The 21,915-nt window shown below is 40.5% G+C and overlaps 2 protein-coding genes and 1 long non-coding RNA gene across 3 annotated transcripts in view; 2 read left to right on the top strand and 1 right to left on the bottom strand.

Moving 5' to 3' along the window:
• On the top strand, positions 1-973 carry LOC140581232 (uncharacterized). The gene is made up of 3 exons (XR_011984295.1): positions 1-91; positions 164-282; positions 358-973. It is a non-coding gene; the product is annotated as an uncharacterized lncRNA (long non-coding RNA).
• Positions 974-5,171: 4,198 nt separating this feature from the next.
• Positions 5,172-9,618, top strand: LOC111841319 (uncharacterized). Its single transcript, XM_072703203.1, has 4 exons — positions 5,172-5,686; positions 6,069-6,156; positions 6,253-6,322; positions 6,936-9,618. The coding sequence occupies exons 2-4, from the start codon at positions 6,119-6,121 to the stop codon at positions 7,509-7,511; spliced, it is 684 nt and encodes a 227-aa protein (XP_072559304.1). The 5' UTR covers positions 5,172-5,686; positions 6,069-6,118; the 3' UTR covers positions 7,512-9,618.
• Positions 9,619-11,538: 1,920 nt separating this feature from the next.
• LOC111841317 (sialic acid-binding Ig-like lectin 16) overlaps positions 11,539-21,915 on the bottom strand; it is a 42,847-nt gene continuing 32,470 nt past the window's right edge. The window contains exons 9-12 of the mRNA XM_072703199.1: positions 14,481-14,720; positions 13,054-13,141; positions 12,918-12,957; positions 11,539-12,628 (exon numbers count right to left, since the gene is read on the bottom strand). Of these exons, the coding sequence (XP_072559300.1) occupies positions 12,329-12,628; positions 12,918-12,957; positions 13,054-13,141; positions 14,481-14,720 (668 nt within the window). The 3' untranslated portion in view covers positions 11,539-12,328. The remainder of the gene's footprint in view (positions 12,629-12,917; positions 12,958-13,053; positions 13,142-14,480; positions 14,721-21,915) is intronic.

Genomic DNA, 21,915 nt, shown 5'->3' with positions numbered 1-21,915 from the left:
CTTCTATAAAGCTTTGGTGCCCAGTGGGGGGCATTGCCTGACTTGACGGTGTTGATACTGCCCACTTCCTTCGACTCTCCTAGCAGCATGAGTAAGGTAGCAGTAGCTGTTTTCCTCCCTATCGGCTACGTTTTGCCATTGATTGTTCGTTTGCGTTTAATAGTAACTCGGATTGAAGGCAGCGTGTACATCGCTTCGTAGCAGGACAGTTTCTCCTCCAGTGTGACACCGGTATGGTTTGCCTTTCCCCTCTTGCGTGTGATTGAGGCCGCTGCCTGAGTGGTATGTTTGCCTAAGTTGTCGGTTCTGCCCTCTTTCCTGGCTGTAGCACATAAACTGTCTCTGCTTTTCTAATAGATGGTGTCTGGATGATTTACCGGCTGCAAGAACGCGACGGGGACTTTGTAGGACCACTGCTGCTCTGTTGGATCTGTTTTATATTTTGGTTTTATGTTTCTTTTCATTAATTGTTTTGTGTTAAGTGGTTGTTCTGTATTTAATGTATAAATTTAAATCGTTGGTGTTATTTTGCTTAATTCTTTTGTTTTGTCTGACCGGCTGTTGTGTCTTGAACTGAATAATTGGCCACAACCTCGAATTACCTCCAGCAACATTTACTGTGAACAAAGACATGCATACACCAAGTTGTCCGGCACGGCGACTGGCTACTTGCTAAGTACCAAAATCTCCCTCTCCTTCTGCGTCACTGCCGGCCCACTGTTTAACCCATACCCTACGCTGCCCACTTATTCCCCATTGTACCTGGTACAGAGCTCCCATTTTGTGTCCTTGGGACGAAGTGTTCATTTGCTGTGTTTTTAGAGCTTGTGTAATAAACATTTTAAGTGATATCACGTCTCCTGCCTGGGCATAGACCGAACCTGGGTGCCTTATGGTATTAGAGGAGGATTCGTTATTTCCTTAGGTGAAATTCCCGGGGTGGCGTAGTCTGTAGGGTGACCAGATAATCCATGTCAGGGAGGACACTCTGAGCTAGGACAGGAATTGTAAATTACCATTTCAATTAAAAGGACCTGGATTTCACTTGAGCAGTTGCTCACTTGCTGTGTGCTGATTGGTCAGTTTCCTATAATCATGCATGTGTCACTAATGCTAATGTGAAACACCTGGATGAGTCTTTCAGTCAAGGAAACAAACCAGTCAAAGCACAAGAAGAGCTGAACTATTTTGCCGAGCACAGGAGCCTTTCAATTTGAAAGTAGTTTGTAAAATCGGAAGTAGCTCAAAGTGTCCTCCCTGACATGGATTATCTGGTCACCCTAGTAGTCTGGCATGTTACCTTCCCTTTTTGGGGTAGTGAAAGGGATAATCAGGATTTAACGAGTAGGAAAAACAGAGCCGCCTCGTATCACACGCCACACAAATATAACCAGGACTCAAAAAAATAAACTTTGTTAAATGTTTGGTTTTTTCTGTTTCAACAGTTTAATATATCACAGTGTGGGAAGACGATAAATGCAGCATCCAAAGCTATGTGTCACTTAGCGTTGCGGAGGTGTAATTGCTGAACAACACAGACACACCAGAGCACAAGTATAAACTCTCACAACAGCATAGGTCACTTGTATAGGTGATGACTTTGGCTAGATGCAGAAGCATAAATCAGCCTTAAGATGGGGGGTGTGGGGGGGTGTGGATGAACCTTGGTGGGGTGAGTTCAGATCACAAGGCCCTTTGTTACCCTTCAGCCCAAGGGTCTCCAACTCCGATCCTGGAGACCTAATGTCCAGTAGGTTTTCTACTTTTCCTGGCTTATGATGAGCCACATCTGTTCCTGGTATTAACCTGAGAGCAGATGTGGCTCATTGGAAACCAGGTTGGAGAGAAAACCTACTGGACAGTAGCTCTCCAGGACCGGAGTTGGAGACCCCTGCTGTAGCCTGTCTACCCCCGCCCCCCCACAATCCACTGTGTACGTGACAGGCCTCTGTGATTCTGATTTAACCCCTGAATTAAGCCACCATCGTCACTGTGAACAAAGATTGCTAAGAGAGATACACTGGGGTTTGGCACAGTGAGGTGACAAGTCCCTTTCACATGTACCCAGTTACAGGTCCTTTGCTCTCTCTCCAGTCCCCAGACACAAACTCCACTCTTACGTCCCCACATTGTGTCAACATTATTCTACAGCTTCATTTTTTGCTTTCCCTGTCATTTCACCACTTTCTTGTTTTGATAAACTCACCCCCTCCTGTTGTTTTTCAAACTGCCCCCCCCCCCCCAAAAAAAGTCCCCTTTCTTGTGGAGACACCCCACATACAGTATGCAGATCAATCTATCACATGAACTGAAGGAAATTTTAAGGAGGAGCAAAAACACTGGAGAATAAAAAAAGTTTACTATTGGACAACACATCTGTCACTCAGTTTTAGCAGGACTGTTGTGCTGTTAACTATGACGTCCTGTGTGACATCTCACACAATAAAACTGCAGAGTTCCTGTTTAATCAAATGCCTCTGAAGTATTCACATGTACATGATCTCTTTGCATTCGCTCCAGTAAGGTAAATGGACAAGTGTGTTTTATTACTGTGGTATACTCTATTTTGTCATCTGTAGTTACATTTTAAGAGATACAAAGTATATCTTTATTTAGTCTCAGTGGTTGTATTTACAAAAAATGGGTAACACTTTACTTGAGAGCGCACAAATAATATAGTATTAAGCTCTTACTTATGTATTAAGTAACCAATTAAGACTGTCATAGTTGCATACTGATCTCATATTCATTCATCATTAATTAATTGTGATGCATCTTTCCCAAACAGTTACTATATTTGTTACTATATGTCTATTCTGCAAACTGTTGTGAATTACAGAAGGAGTTACTGAAGATACAAGTAATGAATAACACAAATGAGATACTGATTTCATGTTTGTTCATCATTAATTAATCATGACGTATCTTTTATCCCAAGTGATAATGATTTTTGCTTTATCAGTAATTGAGTTACTACGAAGAATTTCTGCCCCCTCAAGTTAAGTGTTAAAAATGCAACAAATCAACACATACCTTTAATTATATATACTGTAAAACAGGCTCAGAAAAATAGCTTTGTTTGGTTTAGCAGTGAGTTTTTGGTGTGTCCTTGTAGGTAAAAATGCATGCAATGTTTTGTCAGAATTTACAGTTGACCAAAACCCTTGACCTAAATCTACACTGGAAAGCTGCAGCAGCATTGGTGAACACAGACTTGAGCGTGCTTAGACACTGCACAGGAACACAGAAATTAAATAATTATATGCATAATTTCAAATCTGCATCAAAGCATAAGGTCTCCAAAACGGTCTGAATGCATGTTTTGACAAAACGTGATACTTTGAAGAGTTAAAAATGGCAGCTCAAAATTGCTTTTGTACATATTCACATGTTGCAGTTCACACGTTGCAAATTTTTTATTCTCTGCAAAATCAGGCACCGCATGCTGGAGGCCCTGAGGTTATTGTGGTTTTGTCTGCCCAGTGCCTAAGTGCTGCATCTTACTGTGCTGTGTGCACACTCAACAAATAGCAGCAATTTAGCATTGATTGTTCTCAAAAATGTCTCATGTTCACAAAAAATTACCATCTTAAATTTATTTATTTTGGTCTTGCAGTGAAACTAAGAATTCAAGGCACTGATCAGTTCTTACATGGATGATGTGAACACGTCACCCAAGAGAGTAATTACAGCATTCACTGTAGACATAGAATATTCATTTCATACCTGCAGTTTTTTCTTTATATTGATCCAGAGATGGGACCCTGTCAGAGAGGTAATTTACTCTAATATGGTCATTTCCTGTATGGCTTTGTTGTTTAGTCCTGGGCTGCTAACTGAATGAAGGTCTGTGCTCAGGAACCATCTCAGCTTTTTGAAATTCTGCGTGACTTACTGAGAGTATTATCTAAACACATTGTGTTTCTGGCAGGTTAATGTACACATATTAGTGCTCTCTGGTATCAAAGCTTCTCTTCAGTTGAGTCATGACTGGGGCTGAGAGATTCATTCTCATTGGCTGCCTGCTGCAAGGTGAGACACGGCCAATGGGGGGGGGGGGGGGGGGGGGCAGGAGGTGGTGCAGACTTCACTTGCCTCTTTACCAACTGCATGTTTCCTCTGTTTGCACAGTTTAATGACTTCAGTTGAAGTTAATATCTTGTATTTTGGAATTTATGACATTAATGTAATATACTGACGTGTTTGTTGTAGTGTAAATGTACAGCAGTGTTTCTTGGTATGATTACAGGGGCTCTGTGCAGTACCTGGTCAGCCTGGATGCCTCAGAACATACAAGCTCTGCATGGATCCTGTGTGCTGATTCCCTGCACATTCCAGATTCCATCTGATTTTGATCAACATCTGAAAGCCCCAGTCGGAATGTGGTGGTCAAATAGAGGGGCCCCTAATAAGAAAATTGTGTTTTTTTCCAATAAAACAGAGAATGACATTCAGGGAAATATAACTGGGAATTTATCTATGAAGAACTGCACCACAGTCCTGAACAATATTCTGATGAATTGGACTGGTAATTTTTTCTTTAGGATTGAAAGCAACAATCCTCTTAAATATAATTTTGCTGAAACCGTGAAAATTAATATTAAAGGTATAGACATCTTTATATGACTGTTGACCATTATCTTACTAATATAGAGAGATTTCCAAAAAGTTGACTCCATGTTTGTTGGATGTAATTCAGTTTCAGTGAAAGTGAGTATTACTGGATTTAAGCTGTGATCATAATATGATATGAATAATGTGACTCTTTGTCTCTGTGTCTTTCAGACTCCCCACCCAGCCCCCAGGTCACCATAAACAGGGACATGGTGAAGGAGGGGGACTCTGTAACTCTGAGGGAGGGGGACTCTGTGACTCTGAGGGAGGGGGACTCTGTGACTCTGACCTGCTCGGCTCCAGCTCCCTGTCCATCACTCCCCCCGACTCTGTCATGGACCCCCAGGCTGAATGACAGTGTCATTGTGTTTCAGGAGAATGATGATCACACTAAACATGTATCTTCTGTTATGAACTTTACTGCCTCACATCTCCTCCATAAGCAGGAAGTCAAATGTACAGCAGTTTACAGGCTGCAAGCAGACAACAGTGAGAGGACATCCAACACAAGTGTAACTCTCAGTGTTCAGTGTGAGTCCATTTTGATCACATTTTTATGAAATTCTGTGTGAGATTTCTTGTCATAATCTCCCTTTGAATTTAATTCTGATGGATTTTACACCTGATATAAGTGGGATTCCCTGGTTTCTTTAACACAAATAATCCTAAACACACTTTAGCTTTAATTGGGAAAGACAGGAGAATTTTTATGAAATTCTGTGTAGATTTGTTGTCATAATCTGAGTGCAACATTTATACGCATGAATTTCATTCTGATGCATATTATGTCTGATGTAAGTGATATTCCTTGGTTACTTTAACATTCCCACAGATTCTCCTAAAAACACTTCGGTGTTAATTGGAAAAGACGGGAGTCTAACCTGCAGAAGTGATGCCAACCCAGCAGTGAACAATTACACCTGGTATAAAGTGACTGGGAGTGAAATTGAAGTTGTTTCATACACACAGAGCCTCACCTGTAATATCACTGAGGTCAGTGGACAGTATTACTGTCAGGCTCAGAATGAACACGGCCTGCAGAATTCAAGCACTGTGCAGCTCCACTGTGAATGTAAGTATCACTTCATATCACTTTCTGCTAAGTGACAATGTTCTATTTCACCTGTGATGATTTTCCTCCTTATTTGAATGTAAGTATAAACATACTTATCAAATCCATGATTATGCCAAAGCCGGCTGGCAGAGGAGTAACCAGTGCAAAGTGACTGAGGGTGACAGCAATACTGTCATATAGTATAACAGGAACTCTTTCAAAAGTTAAAGTCATACCACACAAATGTAATTCTAAATGTTTAGTGTTAGACCATTCGGATCATATTTTGTAAAATTTCTGTGAGTCGTATGAAACATGGTGTCATAACCTTTCTGTGAATTTAAAGCAAATCTGAAGGATGTTATACAATAAAATGGACACACATCTGTTTGCTGTGCAGCTGTCAAAGCTCCGCCCACTTTGATTGGTGCTGCTGCAGGGGCTGCTGGGATGATTCTCACCTGCATCTTATTGACAGTTATTCTCAAGTGAGTGTCTGTACCTGAATCTTCCCTGAATGAAAAGGTCCCTGCTTCAATAAACAGCTTTTAACAGTCTGTTCCTGATCACTTCATCCTCTTAAGGAAAAGCTGCACCAGACAGAATCATGGCAGTAAGACACAGGAAACAGGAGAATTAACACTGACAAACCAGGTGAGTCTCTCTCATGGGCTGACAGATTATGAATGACAAATTTTAAGTGGAATCATAATTAAGTTTCTTAATTATCACAAGCATTCTAATATTATACACAGTCTGCAGCTGCCCACTTTCTCTGCCTTACTGACCTAACTGTACTTCTCTATCCCTTTTTCAAAAACAAAATATATATTTTCCAACTACTCAGCTATACTTGACAGGTTTTTATTGTAAGATGACAGAAAATATTTAATAATTAAATATTCTCTGTTAATTAGTATACATACTAATTAACAGTATGTATTAGCTTGACATCCTGATCAATATCTCAGTTCCACTACTGTGGAACTCTACTATTTATATTTAGCATTAGTATTTTAATTAGTAAATAGCATTAGTATTAGTATTATTATTAATTATTTTGCTGTAGATTGTTCTACGTTTTGAGGCTGTTAAGCAATATTTGTTTGATTAACCATTGTCTCGTTTTCTTACGACCATATAATTGTAGTTTTTGTGGAATTATTGAATAGTTGACCAGTTTAAAAATCACATTTTAAAACTTCACATACATCTTATTTGTTTTTTCTGATTTGCACTTTTGAAATCAACAAACAACAAATTCCAGTGTGAAAATGACACTCCAGTCGTCCACCATGCCAGCGCTGACCACGGTGGATGGGCCGAAGAGGAAACAGAAATCATCCAAGGGAGCTTCCAGAGCACTGAGGCCAACCTTATTACTCGAAAAGAGCTGGAAGACACAGATGTGAAGTCTGAGGTCCAGCAGGAACAGGAGCAGTATGTCAATGTCTTGAGGGTCAAGCCTGAACCCAATGATAAGAAGAAAACCCGGCAACCTGAGCATCGAGATGTTTCTGGATGTGGTTTCAGAGCCCAGAATTCTACAGAGACCCAGAAGAGAAAAACTAAACAAGAGACAATGGAGGACAGGAAGAGCTCAGGGCCAGATGATCAGCTGAACACACCTGAACCAAAGGAGGAGGCAACATATGGGAACATCTGCCATCAGCTGGGCACCAAAGGTTCAGACAAGAGGTCTGCTACAGTGGAAGCTTCTGGGAATAAGCGGCAAAGAGGTGCTTCTAAGGGTCAACAAGATGATTATGTTATTGTTTTAGAAGAGAGGGGAACCAATGAGAGTGAATATGCAGTGGTGAAGAAGGACAAAATAATGCAGTAGAAAATCCATCCAAACTGGTTCATGGTTTTCATGCGATAGAAGTGAACTTCTACACAACGTGTTTTGGAAATATTGAAATGGGAAAAAAGAAATCACATATTTGATATCACATTGTTACTGCAATAATGCATAATACCCACAAAATGAGGAAGTGGCAGCAGTTAATGCACTCTGGCTGCGTCTGAATTCAGGGGCTGCGTCTGAAGACCGGATGTGTCACAGAGGTGCAGCAAGGCTGTCACATTGTCAACGGCTCCTTCAAATACGACCTAGAAATGCATCCTTCTGTTGCATCCACCCAAAGGCTCCTTCAGAGCCTAACCTATCCCAAGATTCATTGTATGGACTTTCCATAGGATGCAGTCTGCAATAGCTCTGTAGTCTGTATCTTTTGAAAGATTCAGTTCCTGAATTCGGACCCCGCCTCTGTATTAATGCAATGGGCTTTTCAGCTCCGAAACTGTATTTAGCATGATGTCTGGCACTTATTTTTTTAATGCAGCAGCAAATAACTTATAGATGTGATAGAACTATGATAGAACAATATTAACACACAGAATCAAGATTTGGTTGCAAGAAAGTGGAAACTAGTGGCATTATTTTTTAGAAAATGAAAGATTCTTTGTTTGGGTAATGTTTATTAATTTGATTAATGTAAAACATTCAGCAAAAACTATTTACACGTATAAATGTTGCAAATTATCCTTAAAGTATCCAATAAAAAATAAGCAATTAGTAAGGCTTACACATAGAAAGTATCGCAAAAAAGTGATACTTCTACAGTACAATGCATAACTAATCAATTTTCCTTTCCAAGCTCCTCCTTCTTGTCTCTTTCACACACAGACGCACACAAGTCACACTGACCATGATGAAGGGAAAAGTACAGTATGTATCCTCACAGTCTTCACGAACATACTGCATAATAACACCTATTAGTTGTGTCATTGGCATTTTTGAGTTGATTTTTTCTTTATTTTTCTTAATGTCACTCTTCTTTCTTATCTTTCCCTTTCTTCATAAATTAATAACTATTGTATATTAATATAAATTTACAATACATAATGGTCACAGTTTTGTCAGTAAATCATTGTATATTTACAGTATGTAAACTGTATTGGAATCTAATATACTGTATCTACTGTAAGTGCCAAAAAAAAAAACACCAACAGATGGCACTAACTCATCGCCTACACCACCAATGTCAAGCTGAAGGCCTACAGGCCATATCTGTCCCACTGCACAAGTCTTTATGGCACACAAATGATTTTGATATTCTGTTAAAAATGAGATGGGAGGGAATAGGGGAGTAACGATACACAAAATTTGTGCTTTGATACCAAAAAAAAAAAAAAAAGGCGTAACTAAAAAGTTTTTGGCATAGAGCTATAAGATTTTGCAAGGTCCCATGAATTTAATGCAAGTTTTCACATGATTTTTTTCAAGAAGACCTATGACATGAACTGCAAGCTCAGCAGATTAAATCAGCATTTAAGGATAACCAAGCACTTAGTGATGCAGGCATCAAACTTGGCATGGACACTCCAACAGGGAAAGATCCCATCGGACACTTCAAATGTCAAGATGGCCACCATCTTCCATTCTATTTAATTCTGGGCTGTCTGTACGAATTCATTAAGAAGACTGAGTCTCCAAATGGCAGTTTAGTTGCCATGCAGAAGGCAAATTCGTATAAATAACAGTGTTCTACAATGTTCTTCTGCAATTGTATCGAACAAAGTGTGACTGTCAAGGTACAACCAGGGCACACTGGCATGGATGTGCAGTATTTCTGATACGTGTATTTCAAATATGTATTTTAAATACATAATTATATACTGTAATTTGTATTTGACTCATAAAAAATCATTATGTAATCTGTATCAGAATACTTTCATGGTCAGTATTTTTGTATTTTGAAAATATAAGAAATATTTTCCCCAAAATGTATGTGTGCAAAACGCTTGTGCAAACACAAGAAGGAAGCCTGGTGTTCACAACATTTTTATGAATGGTCATTAGAGCCAATAGCTGGTCACTTGTGTTGCACCAAAAGACTTGAAAGCTCCATTCAGGCCTATTTGTATTAAAAGTTCTTTAAGATGTTGCTGAGTGAAGTGCCTTAATTGTTTTTGTGGTTTTTCATTTTAAATATTGTTGTTTTGAGGTATTATCATCTGTGGTGCAAAAAGGAAGCAATCTTGTCAAGTAAAATACAGAAAAAACAAATTGTTCTGTTTTTATTATTATTATTACGTCAATCGACCGACCATTATCTAAGTCAGGGGAGCCCAGTCCTGCCCCTGGGGAGCCACCACCCTGCAGAGCCCTAATTTAACACACTTGATACAGATAATCAGGCCCTCAGTATGAGAACCAGCTTAACTTCAACATAGCTGACTCTAATACTGAGGTGATGCTGAAGGGCCTGATTATCTGCATCAGGTGTGTTAAATTAGGGCTGCACCTAAGCTCTGCCGGGTGGTGCTACTGGGCACCCCTGATCTAGGTGTTCATGTGAGTAGCTGGGATAGATTTAAGACACTACACAATATTTGATCTTTAGTTTGGGTCATATTTACAGTATATTGTGTCTCGTTAAGCAGTGAAAAAATGTTGTTCTTATGCTTGGCCATTTGAGTCATTGTGCTTGTGAAGGAACAGGCTGATGAAGAACTTTTCACTTTTAATTCTGGCATTAGCAGCAAATGTCACATTGATAAAATGTTTCTACAGTATAGTGTCAAATTCAGAGTTACCATGCAAGCTATTTTTCTGTAATTTTTGTTTTGGGCTGTAAGTCAGAAATTAAATTCTGTTAAATGAGGCTTTCTGTCCTTCATTCATGCAGAGTACTTAATATACTTCAGTGCGATTTGTAATTCTTTTATAATGCTTTGTTACATGAAAATCTGACATGGTAGGTCAGTGTTTCCCAATCTTAAGAATGTTGCAGCCCACTTTGAAGCCTGAAACGTTTCTGTGGCCCACCCAGACCTTTAATCACAACTTTGTTCAATGTACGAGACTAATATTAAATATTTCTGCATATAAACAGACCTGTTAGGCTAGGGTTAGAGTTAGGTTAGGGTTAGGCTTAGGGTTAGGGTTGGAAAAAGTATGGAATTTGCAGGCATCAACATATGTTTTTATGACAGGTCTGCTCTCTCGTAGGATAGGAAACCATACTTTAGCTTGCTTTAGTAGCATATTTCCTACTTTGCAACAGCCTGTTGTTTCACCCTAAAGCCCCAAATCAGGGTTAGGGTTAGGGCTAGAAAAAGTGTGGCATTTCCAGGGATCAAAATGTGTTTATCAGGGACCCCAGAATTCCCAGCTCTGCTCCTGGGTGAGAGTGCCCTAATTTCTTAAGTGCAGTTAGTGAGGTGCCTGAAAGAGTACTGCTATCGTTTTATAGCTGTGATCGTCAGATGTTGTCTTTTTTGAATACCTTAATAACTGATATTGCCTAGTAGTGATGGCCATAACGAGTCTGATTGATATTGCCCATATCAAGTCTTATTGATATTGCCCATATCAAGTCTTATTGATATTACCCAAAACAAATCTGATTCAAGACCAAGACCTTTAAAAGGTAGAGTCCAAGTCTAGACCAAGACATTGGGGGATTTGTAACCAAGTCAAGACAGAGACTTGGACAGAAATGTGGTCCATTTTTGAAACCACAGTGTTTTAAAGAGATAGTGTGAAATCAATCTTTCTGGGTCAATCCCAATACCGATAATAAAATTTTGAGTTTCTGAAAATACTGATGTAACTGATATTTTTCCCCTTAATTAACTAATAAGTATTAAATGAGAAATCTGTATCCACACATTTCAATTAACATGACAAACTATCTGCATTTAGTGTTGTAGTGGCATTGTTTGAGTTTGCTAAGAATCGGAAAATATAATGGTCATGCAGCTTAAACAAAAGCTCATTTCTGTCATGATACAGATGAAACAGATAAGACCAAACTGCACATGCAGAGCACAAGGACGAAAAATATACCTAAGAAAGACTGTAGTCCTGTATCAGACAAAATCATGTTATCATATGGATCAGTTTTTTTTTTTTTTTTAGCTATGTTTAGTTGTGAAGCTGCACCCTAAACAATGTTAGTCTTATTTTCAATAATTAAATCATTATTTTAAAATTATTTTACATTTTTTCTTACATCACATCCTTTCATGATGTGACCATTGCATGTGAGCCCATTGCAATGCTGGTTTAATTAACAATAAATTAACCGAACTCACCAAAATATCCAAATGAGACAACCCCAAATACACAAAGCAAGTGCGACCAACGAAACTGAACAGGTACGTGGCACAACAACTACAAAAAGTTATTGCTCAATATATATGACAGTAAAAAAATAAAACTGAAACAAGGCATTGCATAAAATGTATTACAATTAGCACAAATAAATGAAAAACACATTTCAAAATTATTTTTCAGAACACATATACAGTATAAGAGTGTAAGTATAGTTCACTGCCACTGTATGAATACCATAATCCAGCAGTGATGGATTTTCTACTGCAGATTGTTAACCTGCTTCATCACTGCATGATTCCCCTTTCTTCTGAAATCAGTGGATTAAAAATGGCAAGATCATCTTGCTGACCATCACACCACCACTGTCCTCCCAGTTGCTACCTCTTATCTGGACCTTTGGTGCTCAGCTGATGGCAGATGTTCCCATATGTTGCTTCCTCCTTTGGTTCAAGTGTGTACAGTTGATCATCTGGCACTGAGCTCTTCCATTCCTCCATGGTCTCTTGTTCCACCCCAAGTTTAGTTTTTCTCTTCTAGGTCTCTGTAGAATCCTGGGCTCTGAAGCCACATTCAGAAACATCTTGGCACTCAAGTTGCCGGGTTTTCTTCTTATCACTGGGTTCAGACTTGACCCCCAAGACATTGACATACTGCTCCTGTTCCTCCTGGACCTCAGACTTCTTATCTGTACCTTCCAGGTATTTACGAGTACTAAGCTTGACCTCTGCATACTCAGTGCTCTGTGAGCTCCCTCGGATGGTTCCTGTTCCCTGTTCAGTCTCTCTGTTGTGGTCTATGCTGGCATAGTAGACGACTGGAGTGTCATTTTCACACTGACAAATTTGTTTTTGCAAATCAGGGAAAGAAATTACATACATGTGAAATTTTACAATATAATATGTAAAGTGGTTACTATTCAGACAAAAATGATGATAATTCACTCAGAAGAAAACAAGGTTACAGTAACAGTTAATAACAGAAAAATTGAAAACTCTAAAAGTCAGTACTGCTACAACGCGTGACATCATACCGGGAATCTACACAAGGCCAATACAATGCGGTATTGCATTTGTATTTGCACGATTTTCAGCTAGAGAGAAAAGCACTACGCAAACTACTCACCTGTACCTTACTGCCATGATTCTGCCTGGTGCAGCTTTTCCTGGAAATCATGAATCGATCAGGAACAGACTGTTAAAAACTGTTCATCTAAACAGGGACCTTTTCATTCAGGGAAGATTCAGGTACAGACACTCACTTGAGAATAATTGCCAATAAGATGCAGGTGAGAATCATCCCAGCAGCCCCTGCAGCAGCGCCAATCAAAGTGGGTGAAGCTTTGACAGCTGCACAGCAAACAGATGTTGTGTCCGTTATATTATTATAAATTCAACAGGAACATCATGCCACACCATTAGGCCCCTGACCCTCCTGTCTCCTTAGCATGATCCTAACGGGCCTGTTATTCGTTTGTTCTTCCTCTCATGTTGATCACTCCCAGCTGCCATGCATTCGTTCTCACGTTAGTCTTGTACATATGTGCTTCCCAGTCCTGTGTTCGATCCTCCTGTTTGCCTGAGTCCTTCCCTGTTTCAGTCCTCCCGTTTGGATCCTTCACGCTCGTGTTTGTTTACAGCCTTAGTTCAGTTCTGTTTGGTTTGAGTTCAAATGCCAGCACGTCTCCAGAGCCCAGCCCAGTAGGGGTGGCTGGTCTGCTGTGGAGAGGTCTGCGGTCCCACCACCCGTCGCTTCTCTGGAGCCCACTGCGGTCCCGCCACCCGTCGCTTCTCTGGAGCCCTCTGCGGTCCCGCCACCCGTCGCTTCTCTGGAGCCCACTGCGGTCCCGCCACCCGTTGCTTCTCTGGAGCCCACTGCGGTCCCGCCACCCGTCGCTTCTCTGGAGTCTGCTGTGGTCCCACTGCATGCTGCATCTCTAGCCTGCTGCAGTTGGACCTGTTAGTTGGTTCCCCACTGCGCACTTCAGCTCAACCGGCTGGCTCCTCACCACTCACCACAGCCCCTTTTGCCATTTCCAGTGGCAGGAGGAAGAAACAGAGGAAGCTAGCAGTTCCCATGGCTAGCAGTTCCCAGTGTCAAGTTCAGGTGAGGTCACCACTGCACCCCCAGTGCCAGGTCCAGAAGAGGTCACTGCCACGCCTTCAGCGCCCAGCCCAGAGGAGGTCACTGCTGATTCTCTAGCACTTGGCCCAGGAAGCGTGGCAGAGGCAGCCCAGGACAAGCAGGGCCAATTCACCCCATGAGGAAGTAGTGACGTCTGGAAAAGCAGTGTGAGGCGGAACCGCCACACTTCCATCGCCCAGCCTGGGAGGGGCCATCACCATGCCTCCAGCCCCAGGTCTAGGTGAGACTGCCACCAGTAATACTGTCCATACTCAGTGACCTCAATGAAATTAGAGGTGAGGTTTTGGGTGCAGGAAACAACTGTAATTTCACTCCCAGTCGCTTTATACCAGATGTAAACATTCACTACTGAGCTTGCATCACTGCTGCAAGTTAGACTCCTATCTTTCCCAATTAAAACTAAAGTGCTTTTAGGAGAATTTGTGTTAAAGAAACCAGAGAATATCACTTATTTCAGGCATAAAATCCATCACAATTAAATTCACAGGGAAATTATGATACCAGATTTCATAAAGAAATTTGATGATACTTTGTGATACTTACATTCACAGTGAGGCTGCACGGTGCTTGAATTCTGCAGGCCGTGTTCATTCTGAGCCTGACAGTAATACTGTCCACTGACCTCAGTGATATTACAGGTGAGGCTCTGTGTGTATGAAACAACTTCAATTTCACTCCCAGTCACTTTATACCAGGTGTAATTGTTCACTGCTGGGTTGGCATCACTGCTGCAGGTTAGACTCCCGTCTTTTCCAATTAACACCAAAGTGTTTTTAGGAGAATCTGTGGGAATGTTAAAGTAACCAAGGAATATCACTTACATCAGACATAATATGCATCAGAATTAAATTCACTCAGAGATTATGACAACAAATCTCACACAGAACTTCATAAAAATTCTCCTGTCTTTCCCAATTAAAGCTAAAGTGTTTTTTGTGGATAATTTGTGTTAAAGAAACCAGGAAATACCACTTATATCAGGTGTAAAATCCATCAGAATTAAATTTGCAGGGAAATTATGCTACCAGACCTCGTAAAGATCAAAATGGACTCACAGAGAACCTTTAGAGTTACACTTGTGAGGGATGTCCTCTCACTGTTATCTGCTTGGAGTCTGTAAACTGCTGTACATTTGACTTCCTGCTTATGGAGGAGATGTGAGGCAGTAAAGGTCATAACAGAAGATCCATTTTTAGTGTGATCATCATTCTCCTGAAATACAGTGACACTGTCACTCAGCCTGGGGGTCCATGACAGAGTCGGGGGGAGTGATGGACAGGGAGCTGGAGCCGAGCAGGTCAGAGTCACAGAGTCCCCCTCCCTCAGAGTCACAGAGTCCCCCTCCTTCATGATGTCCCTGTTTATGGTGACCTGGGGGCTGGGTGGGGAGTCTGCAAGACACAGAGACAAAGAGTCACATGATTCATATCATATTATTATCACAGCTTAAATCCACCAATACTCATATTCACTGAAACACATCCAACGAACATGGAATCAAAATTTAGGAAGTCTATATTAGAAAAATACTGGTCAACACTAATATAAAGATGGCTGTACCTTTAACATCAATTTTCACCTTGTCATTAAAATTATATTTAAGAGGATTGTTGCCTTCAATCCTAAAGGAAAAGTTACCAGTCCAATTCATCAGAATATTGTTCAGGACTGTGGTGCAGTTCTTCTTAAATAAATTCGCAGTTATATTTCCCTGAATGTCATTCTGTGTTTTATTGGAAAAAAACACAATTTTCGCATTAGAGGCCCCTCTATTTGACCACCACATTCCGACTGGGGCTTTCAGATTGTTTTCCTGTTTAGATGGAATCTGGAATGTGCAGGGAATCAGCACACAGGATCCATGCAGAGCTTGTATGTTCGGAGGCATCTGGGCTGACCAGGTACTGCACAGAGCCCCTGTAATCATACCAAGAAACACTGCTGTACATTTACACTATAACAAACATGTGAGTATAGGTACAGTAATATTTACAATTCTAAAACAGAAGACATTACACTGCATTCATTATACTTTTTACATAGAGGAAATCAAAAAATCCCAACGTCAGTTCCTAAAAAGTTGGGACAGTATGTAAAACGTAAATAAATCCTCTTAGACTGAAGATTACCGGCATTCGATGGCCGTGTCTCACCTTGCAGCAACCAGCCAAGGAAAATCAATCTGTCAGCCCCAATCATGACTTTCTATGTCATCTCAGCTGAAGGGAAGTTGTGATGCTTGACACCATCTACAGTATGTGTATATGCTGACCGGCCAGAAGCAGAATCTGTTTGTTTAAATAACATTTGTATTTAGAGAAATAATCCAACATAACTGACATAAAATGACAACCACAAATCCACTTTTCGGAGCTTAGATTCATGTTGTTGTTGCATATTGCAGTGATCCATTTGCTTCTTTTCTTTAGTTTTCAGCAGTCTGTAAAAAGATAGCTCTGATTTCTGGTTAAATCATTCTGTACAATCAATCACATAACAGCTCTGTCCTATTTTCCATGTGTTTTCACAGCATTCAAGCTGAATGCTAATGCTGCTGCAGTTTTTTTGCCACTGAGTAGGTGTAACCAGAGTATATTCTGCCTGCTGTGATGTCACTTGCATACCTCCTACTGACTACTCAGCCTGGACAGGAAGGCCCGCCCAAAGCCAGTTTTTTTTTTTTTTCAATAAACTTTATTTAGAACAATGACAATGACAATCTCAAATAGACAAGCGAAACAGTGTCTTTCATCACATTATGTCACACCTCCTTTTTCTTTTACCTTAATTTAAAGAAAATACATCATTCCAACGGTGAAGTTGGTATTTAACAATCAAACCAACAATAATTGTAACTAAACATATATATATAAAAATAAATAAATAAATAAATAAATAAATAATAGAGAACAAGAAACAAAAGCAGGAAAAAAGGGAAACAAGGGGGATCATGCAAACTTTAGAGGTGAAGTTTTATAAACAAGATATATAACTTAAATAAGGGGGCTAAGAAAAATCAAACTCCTCTAAAAATTTATGCAATTTAATTGCTTGGGGCCGCCCAAAGCCAGTTGATTGACAGCTTTCCCTTCAGGAAAAATTAAAAGCAATACGGTAAGATTAAAAGCAATACAGTAAAATTGAAAGCAATACGACAAATAAAACCAATATGGTAAAAGTAAAAGCAATAAAGGAAAGCATCAATTAACTTATTCTTATATTTTAAATGTATTATCCTTATTTTTTGTTTTATTTGTATTTATTTCACTTTCTTATTCAACATTTATTTCCTTGTCCTTTTACAAATTTATTTTTATAGATCTATCTGTCTAGTTCTATAACAGTATTTTACATAGATATGCAACGTCTGTATAAATGCATCAGTGTTTGTTCACTTTCCAGTATGTATGTACTCTCAAGTATACTCTCAGTTCCCTAACTGGATGTTGGTCAAAATCTTACTGTTCAACAGCAAACTGGAAGTTACAAATACAATTTTGCTAAAATACTTTACCTATGGAAAACAGCAAAAAAATGAAATATCACCTTAACAAAGATACTTTTCTCAAACTACTTTTAATTTCAAGAAAGTAAAGGTATGTGTCGACCCGTGACACAGATTTGTTAAGCATCCTTAAAAACACCGGCAAAACATCCTCATGGTAAATTAAGAAAAGATATTTAAGAGTATGTACATTTTTAACCTCCTAGAAATGCAGATGTTAATACAGGTTTAAGACAAATGAGTACGGTAAGTAAGAGTAACGTCTAACAAAAACAGTGACAAAAACTACTAAAATAAAAAGTTATTAACCTTAATGGAACTGAAGTAAAGAAAGCCTATAAATGTTAATAATTCAGAGGCAATTGAAGAAGATCTCTGCACTTTGAATGTGTTAGAAGTCATATATGACATCACAATCACCATGCTGAAAATGTTAATGAATGACAAGTGTTCCTCTATAATATTAGTAATATTAATAACAGAATTTCCTTCATTTTTGCATTTACCTCATTGTAAGACTCACTTCGTTTAGGGCGGCAAACAGATGATACAGGGCTGTGAAAAGAACTTTTCAGATTAACTGGTTTCACAACACAGAAAAGGGACTGATATAATCTTCCTGTTCATGTAAGGCATCCGCTGTTCCTCCCCCCCCCCCCACTTCCTCTGAGTAGACAGCTGTCACCCTCCTATTTAAAGCATCAGCCGGTGATAGCAGTCAGGAGGCATCGGTAGGTGGTCAGTCACAGCACTGCTTTAATAGTCGGGGACGTCACCTGGAGCAATGCAGATAGGAACCTTTCAGGTGAGGTCCATAAGCAGGCAGACAGGCAACAAAGCTTAGAATAATGAGTAGTGAACCCCAGAAATGCTTTCTTAAATAACCTCATGTCAGTGGTGGGTCCCATGAAGAGTCTAAAATTCTCATAAACTGAAGGCAGTGGAGACAGTGATTTCCCCTAGATTCTGGTGATAAGGCAATTTGCCAGAAGGCTTTGGTTAATTAAAAAGCTTTCTCTAGATTATCCAGCAAGTCATCCTTACTGGATATAGGATAACAATCAAAATTGGAGACCTTGTTCATCTTCCAGTAGTCAACAAAAAAATGGACAGATCCATTGGGTTTGGAAAACAACACCATGGATGTGCTTTAGTCACCTTGAGAGTGACTAGAAAACCCTGGTTGGTCCAACTGCACTTGGAACAGTGCAGTGCTCATAGCTAACTGGACAGATAACCCACTGACATGCAGTGACCGTTCCCTTACATATGTTGAGAAATGCTTCTGTACTGTCCTCAGTCCCATTATCATGGTCTGGACTGGAGCAGGTGTGACATAGTGGAATGAAAGGAGTGGCTCAATCTTCCCTCTAGGACACTGAAATTTTGGAGAGTTTGCCGCTGCTGATCCTGTGAGGTCGGACTGATGGCTGATGGCTGATGGCTGGCCTGTAGAGATGTGAACACTTGAGGAGCAGCAGAGCTCAAGGAGGTTTCCTTTTGGGCGGTGCATGGTTCAGCGGGTCATCGGTTTGAATCCCGGAGCTGGCCGGCTGATGTCGGCATTGGCCCCTTGAGAAAGGCCCTTAACCCCTAATTCTTGACCACAGTGTAGCACTTGCTTTTAACAAGTAAACTCACTCATTTCTTTTTCTATAATATTAGCACGCCCGGGGGGGTTGGGCAGCCAGTTGACCTCGAACCCCCAGAGATTTTTTTTCTCCCTATTTGGGAATTTTTGGTTCCTCTCCTCCATTGTAATCTAGCTTTCTTTCTTTCATTTCTTTGTCTTTTCTTTTCCCTGTTTTCATATTATTCTGTCTTAATGATGTTATAATGTATTACAACACACCCATGTAAAACGCCTTGGGCTGATTCTGTCATTAAAGGCACTATATAACACCCTATGACACCCTACGCTGTGACCACCAAGCTCGGTCTCACCTGTACGTGTGTCTGTGTGTCTCGTGGACAGCAATATTGGATAGGCAAAAAGATAACTTTGCCATGGAGGTGAATAAAGTCTCACTATTCTATTCACAGCATCCATGACATTGCATCAGTTCCTGAATTTCGGCACCACTTGAAAGTTCAGTTGAAGGTCCATGTGATGTAAGACTTGAGGAACTGAAAGGAGACTTAATTTGGGCTAATTGATTTCGTAACAAAGAAATTGGGAGGGACTGAAACAATCGACAGGGGAAATGACAGGATTGGGCTTATAGAATGTGATACTGTGGGGACACGTGCTGAGTACTGTATGTTTTGGGGACTGGGGATAAAGAGCATGGTTTCTTGCATTTAGAACTTAAAGGGGTACATACCCCACCCCAGTATATTCATGCCACCACCACCTCTTCCAACTGCTTATCTTGGACACACACACATACACACACAAGCAGAGGCAATTTAGAGACACCAGTTAGCTTAACTGCATGTTTTTGGACTGGAGGAATCTGAAGTAGTACCTAGAAGGAGGCTGCACAACATGACCACTGCAGAAATGCAGAAGGAACAGGGTAAGTTGCAGTGAGCAGAACAGAAAGAAGCAGATGTAGACAGTTAAAAGAGGGCAGGATGGGGAGTGGAAAGGCAGGACATCTAAACCACCTGGTCTGCAGCATGAATTAATGCCCTGGACTATGAATATCAGCCAGTCCCTTAGTAACCTTCCACTTGCTACGATTGAATATATGCCCCCATCCAGACGAAGCTCCAATGACAGTGGCAATTACTGTTTTCTGGCAAGGGACCTGTCAGCTACTGCTTTAACTCACTCCTCACATATCCATGGGGCAAGATGATCCTGTGTGCCAGAGAGCGAAACCATGGACCTATTGATTGAGGTGTCACTGCCTGTTATGAGCTGGGAAAGCAGTCCAGTACAAATGTCCTGGATCTCATTCCAGGAGAGCAACAACATTATAGGCCCATCATTGAAGCTCTGGAGAGATGCTCTGGTCAATAGAAGAAGAATCTGACATAACCGGCCTGGCACAACTACCCCCAATATTTGCCCCAAAGTTCCTTGCAGTGCCCCAAGCAGAAAAAGAGAGAGTGGAGAGTGTGTTAGTGATTCTGCAGTCTCATACCTCATGGCACCACATTGCTTAAGCTGATGTTGACAAAATTAATATGAGTAAGGACTCTGTCCAGTTCCCTGTATTGATAACACCCATGATTACATTGCAGGGTCAATCTGGTTTAGTTCCCCTGACCACTGTAGTGGGTACTGGAAGGTGGAGCTGGCACCCAAAGTCAAGATGGCCTTTGATCGTTTTGGGCGATGCCATTTGGGAATTGCAGTGCCTCACGATGAGTGTTCCAGCCCATGTTCCACAGACATGCTGTGTGGCGTATCTTGATGATCTGTCACTGAATGCAGTGGATTTAAACGCAGCCATCCACTTACAGGAAGTCTTTGCTGACATCCATCTGGCTGAACTCTACCTTAACCTTAAGAAATGCAGCCTGCTGTAGCATGAAATAGGGGTGCGGGGAAATCGATTCAGTGACAATTCACGATTTAACTTGCAGCAGACAATGCAAAATAACACCTACTCCATCAGGGAACGAGTGGAGCAGGACGTCCAGGACGTTCAGCTGCCTGCCATCCCTCTAAATATTCAGCTTAAGTCCAGTAGAGCACCACCGCCTAGGAGCATAAGGCTGGTCCTGGCCAGACTCCAAGATCAGGTTGATTGTCTGGCTTGTACATTGGACATCTCTAGGTCCACAGTTCTAATCCTCCAATTAGTGGTGAACCACCCAATCTCACTGAGACGGGGTGACCTTCTCCCGGCTGGTGGTAAGTCTGTCCTCCTGGCATTGCAGGCAATCTTTGCTTCCATTTGGGAGACAGGCGTCAACCCACCTGAATGGAAAACGCAACTTGTTGTCCCTACTTGAAAAGAGAAGGGTGATCGCCTGGAACCACTCTTCAGTGGTTTGGCTGGAGGAATTGGTGCAAGTCTCTCTCTGTTACCAGGTGTCTGCTGGTTTGAAGAACTAACCAAGTACTTCCAAAACACATTGAGGTTAACAGTAGCTAGCTAGCATCTACCCAGAGCAGTTATTTGGTACACAATAGCTTTCCATCAAATATATAGAACAATGTTGATTGAATGGTTATCAGCCTTCTTGACTATGCAATTATACTAAGTCAGTAAAATATGTGTCATGCACATAAAACAGCTGATTCCCCCTGGACTTCTGACCTGACTGTTGATTGGCCAATATAATTAATTTTGAGTAAAATAAAATTAAAATGTTGCACGTACTCCTACACAATTGTTCATCATGATTCATATATTCATGCATATATAATTTATTGGTTGTAAAACAAACTCATTATTTCATTTGTTTGCAAAAAATACATACTACATTTGAAAAAACTGGAAGTTTAAAGTTAAACATTAATTTCAAGTACTAATATATTGAAACTCAAATTATAGTTCTCAAAGAGCTGTTCTG

This window comes from Paramormyrops kingsleyae, chromosome 19 (genome assembly GCF_048594095.1).
Source record: "Paramormyrops kingsleyae isolate MSU_618 chromosome 19, PKINGS_0.4, whole genome shotgun sequence".
Lineage (NCBI taxonomy): Eukaryota > Metazoa > Chordata > Actinopteri > Osteoglossiformes > Mormyridae > Paramormyrops > Paramormyrops kingsleyae.
The sequence above is the reverse complement of the archived record's forward strand: the minus strand, read 5'-3'. Positions and strand labels throughout refer to the sequence as shown.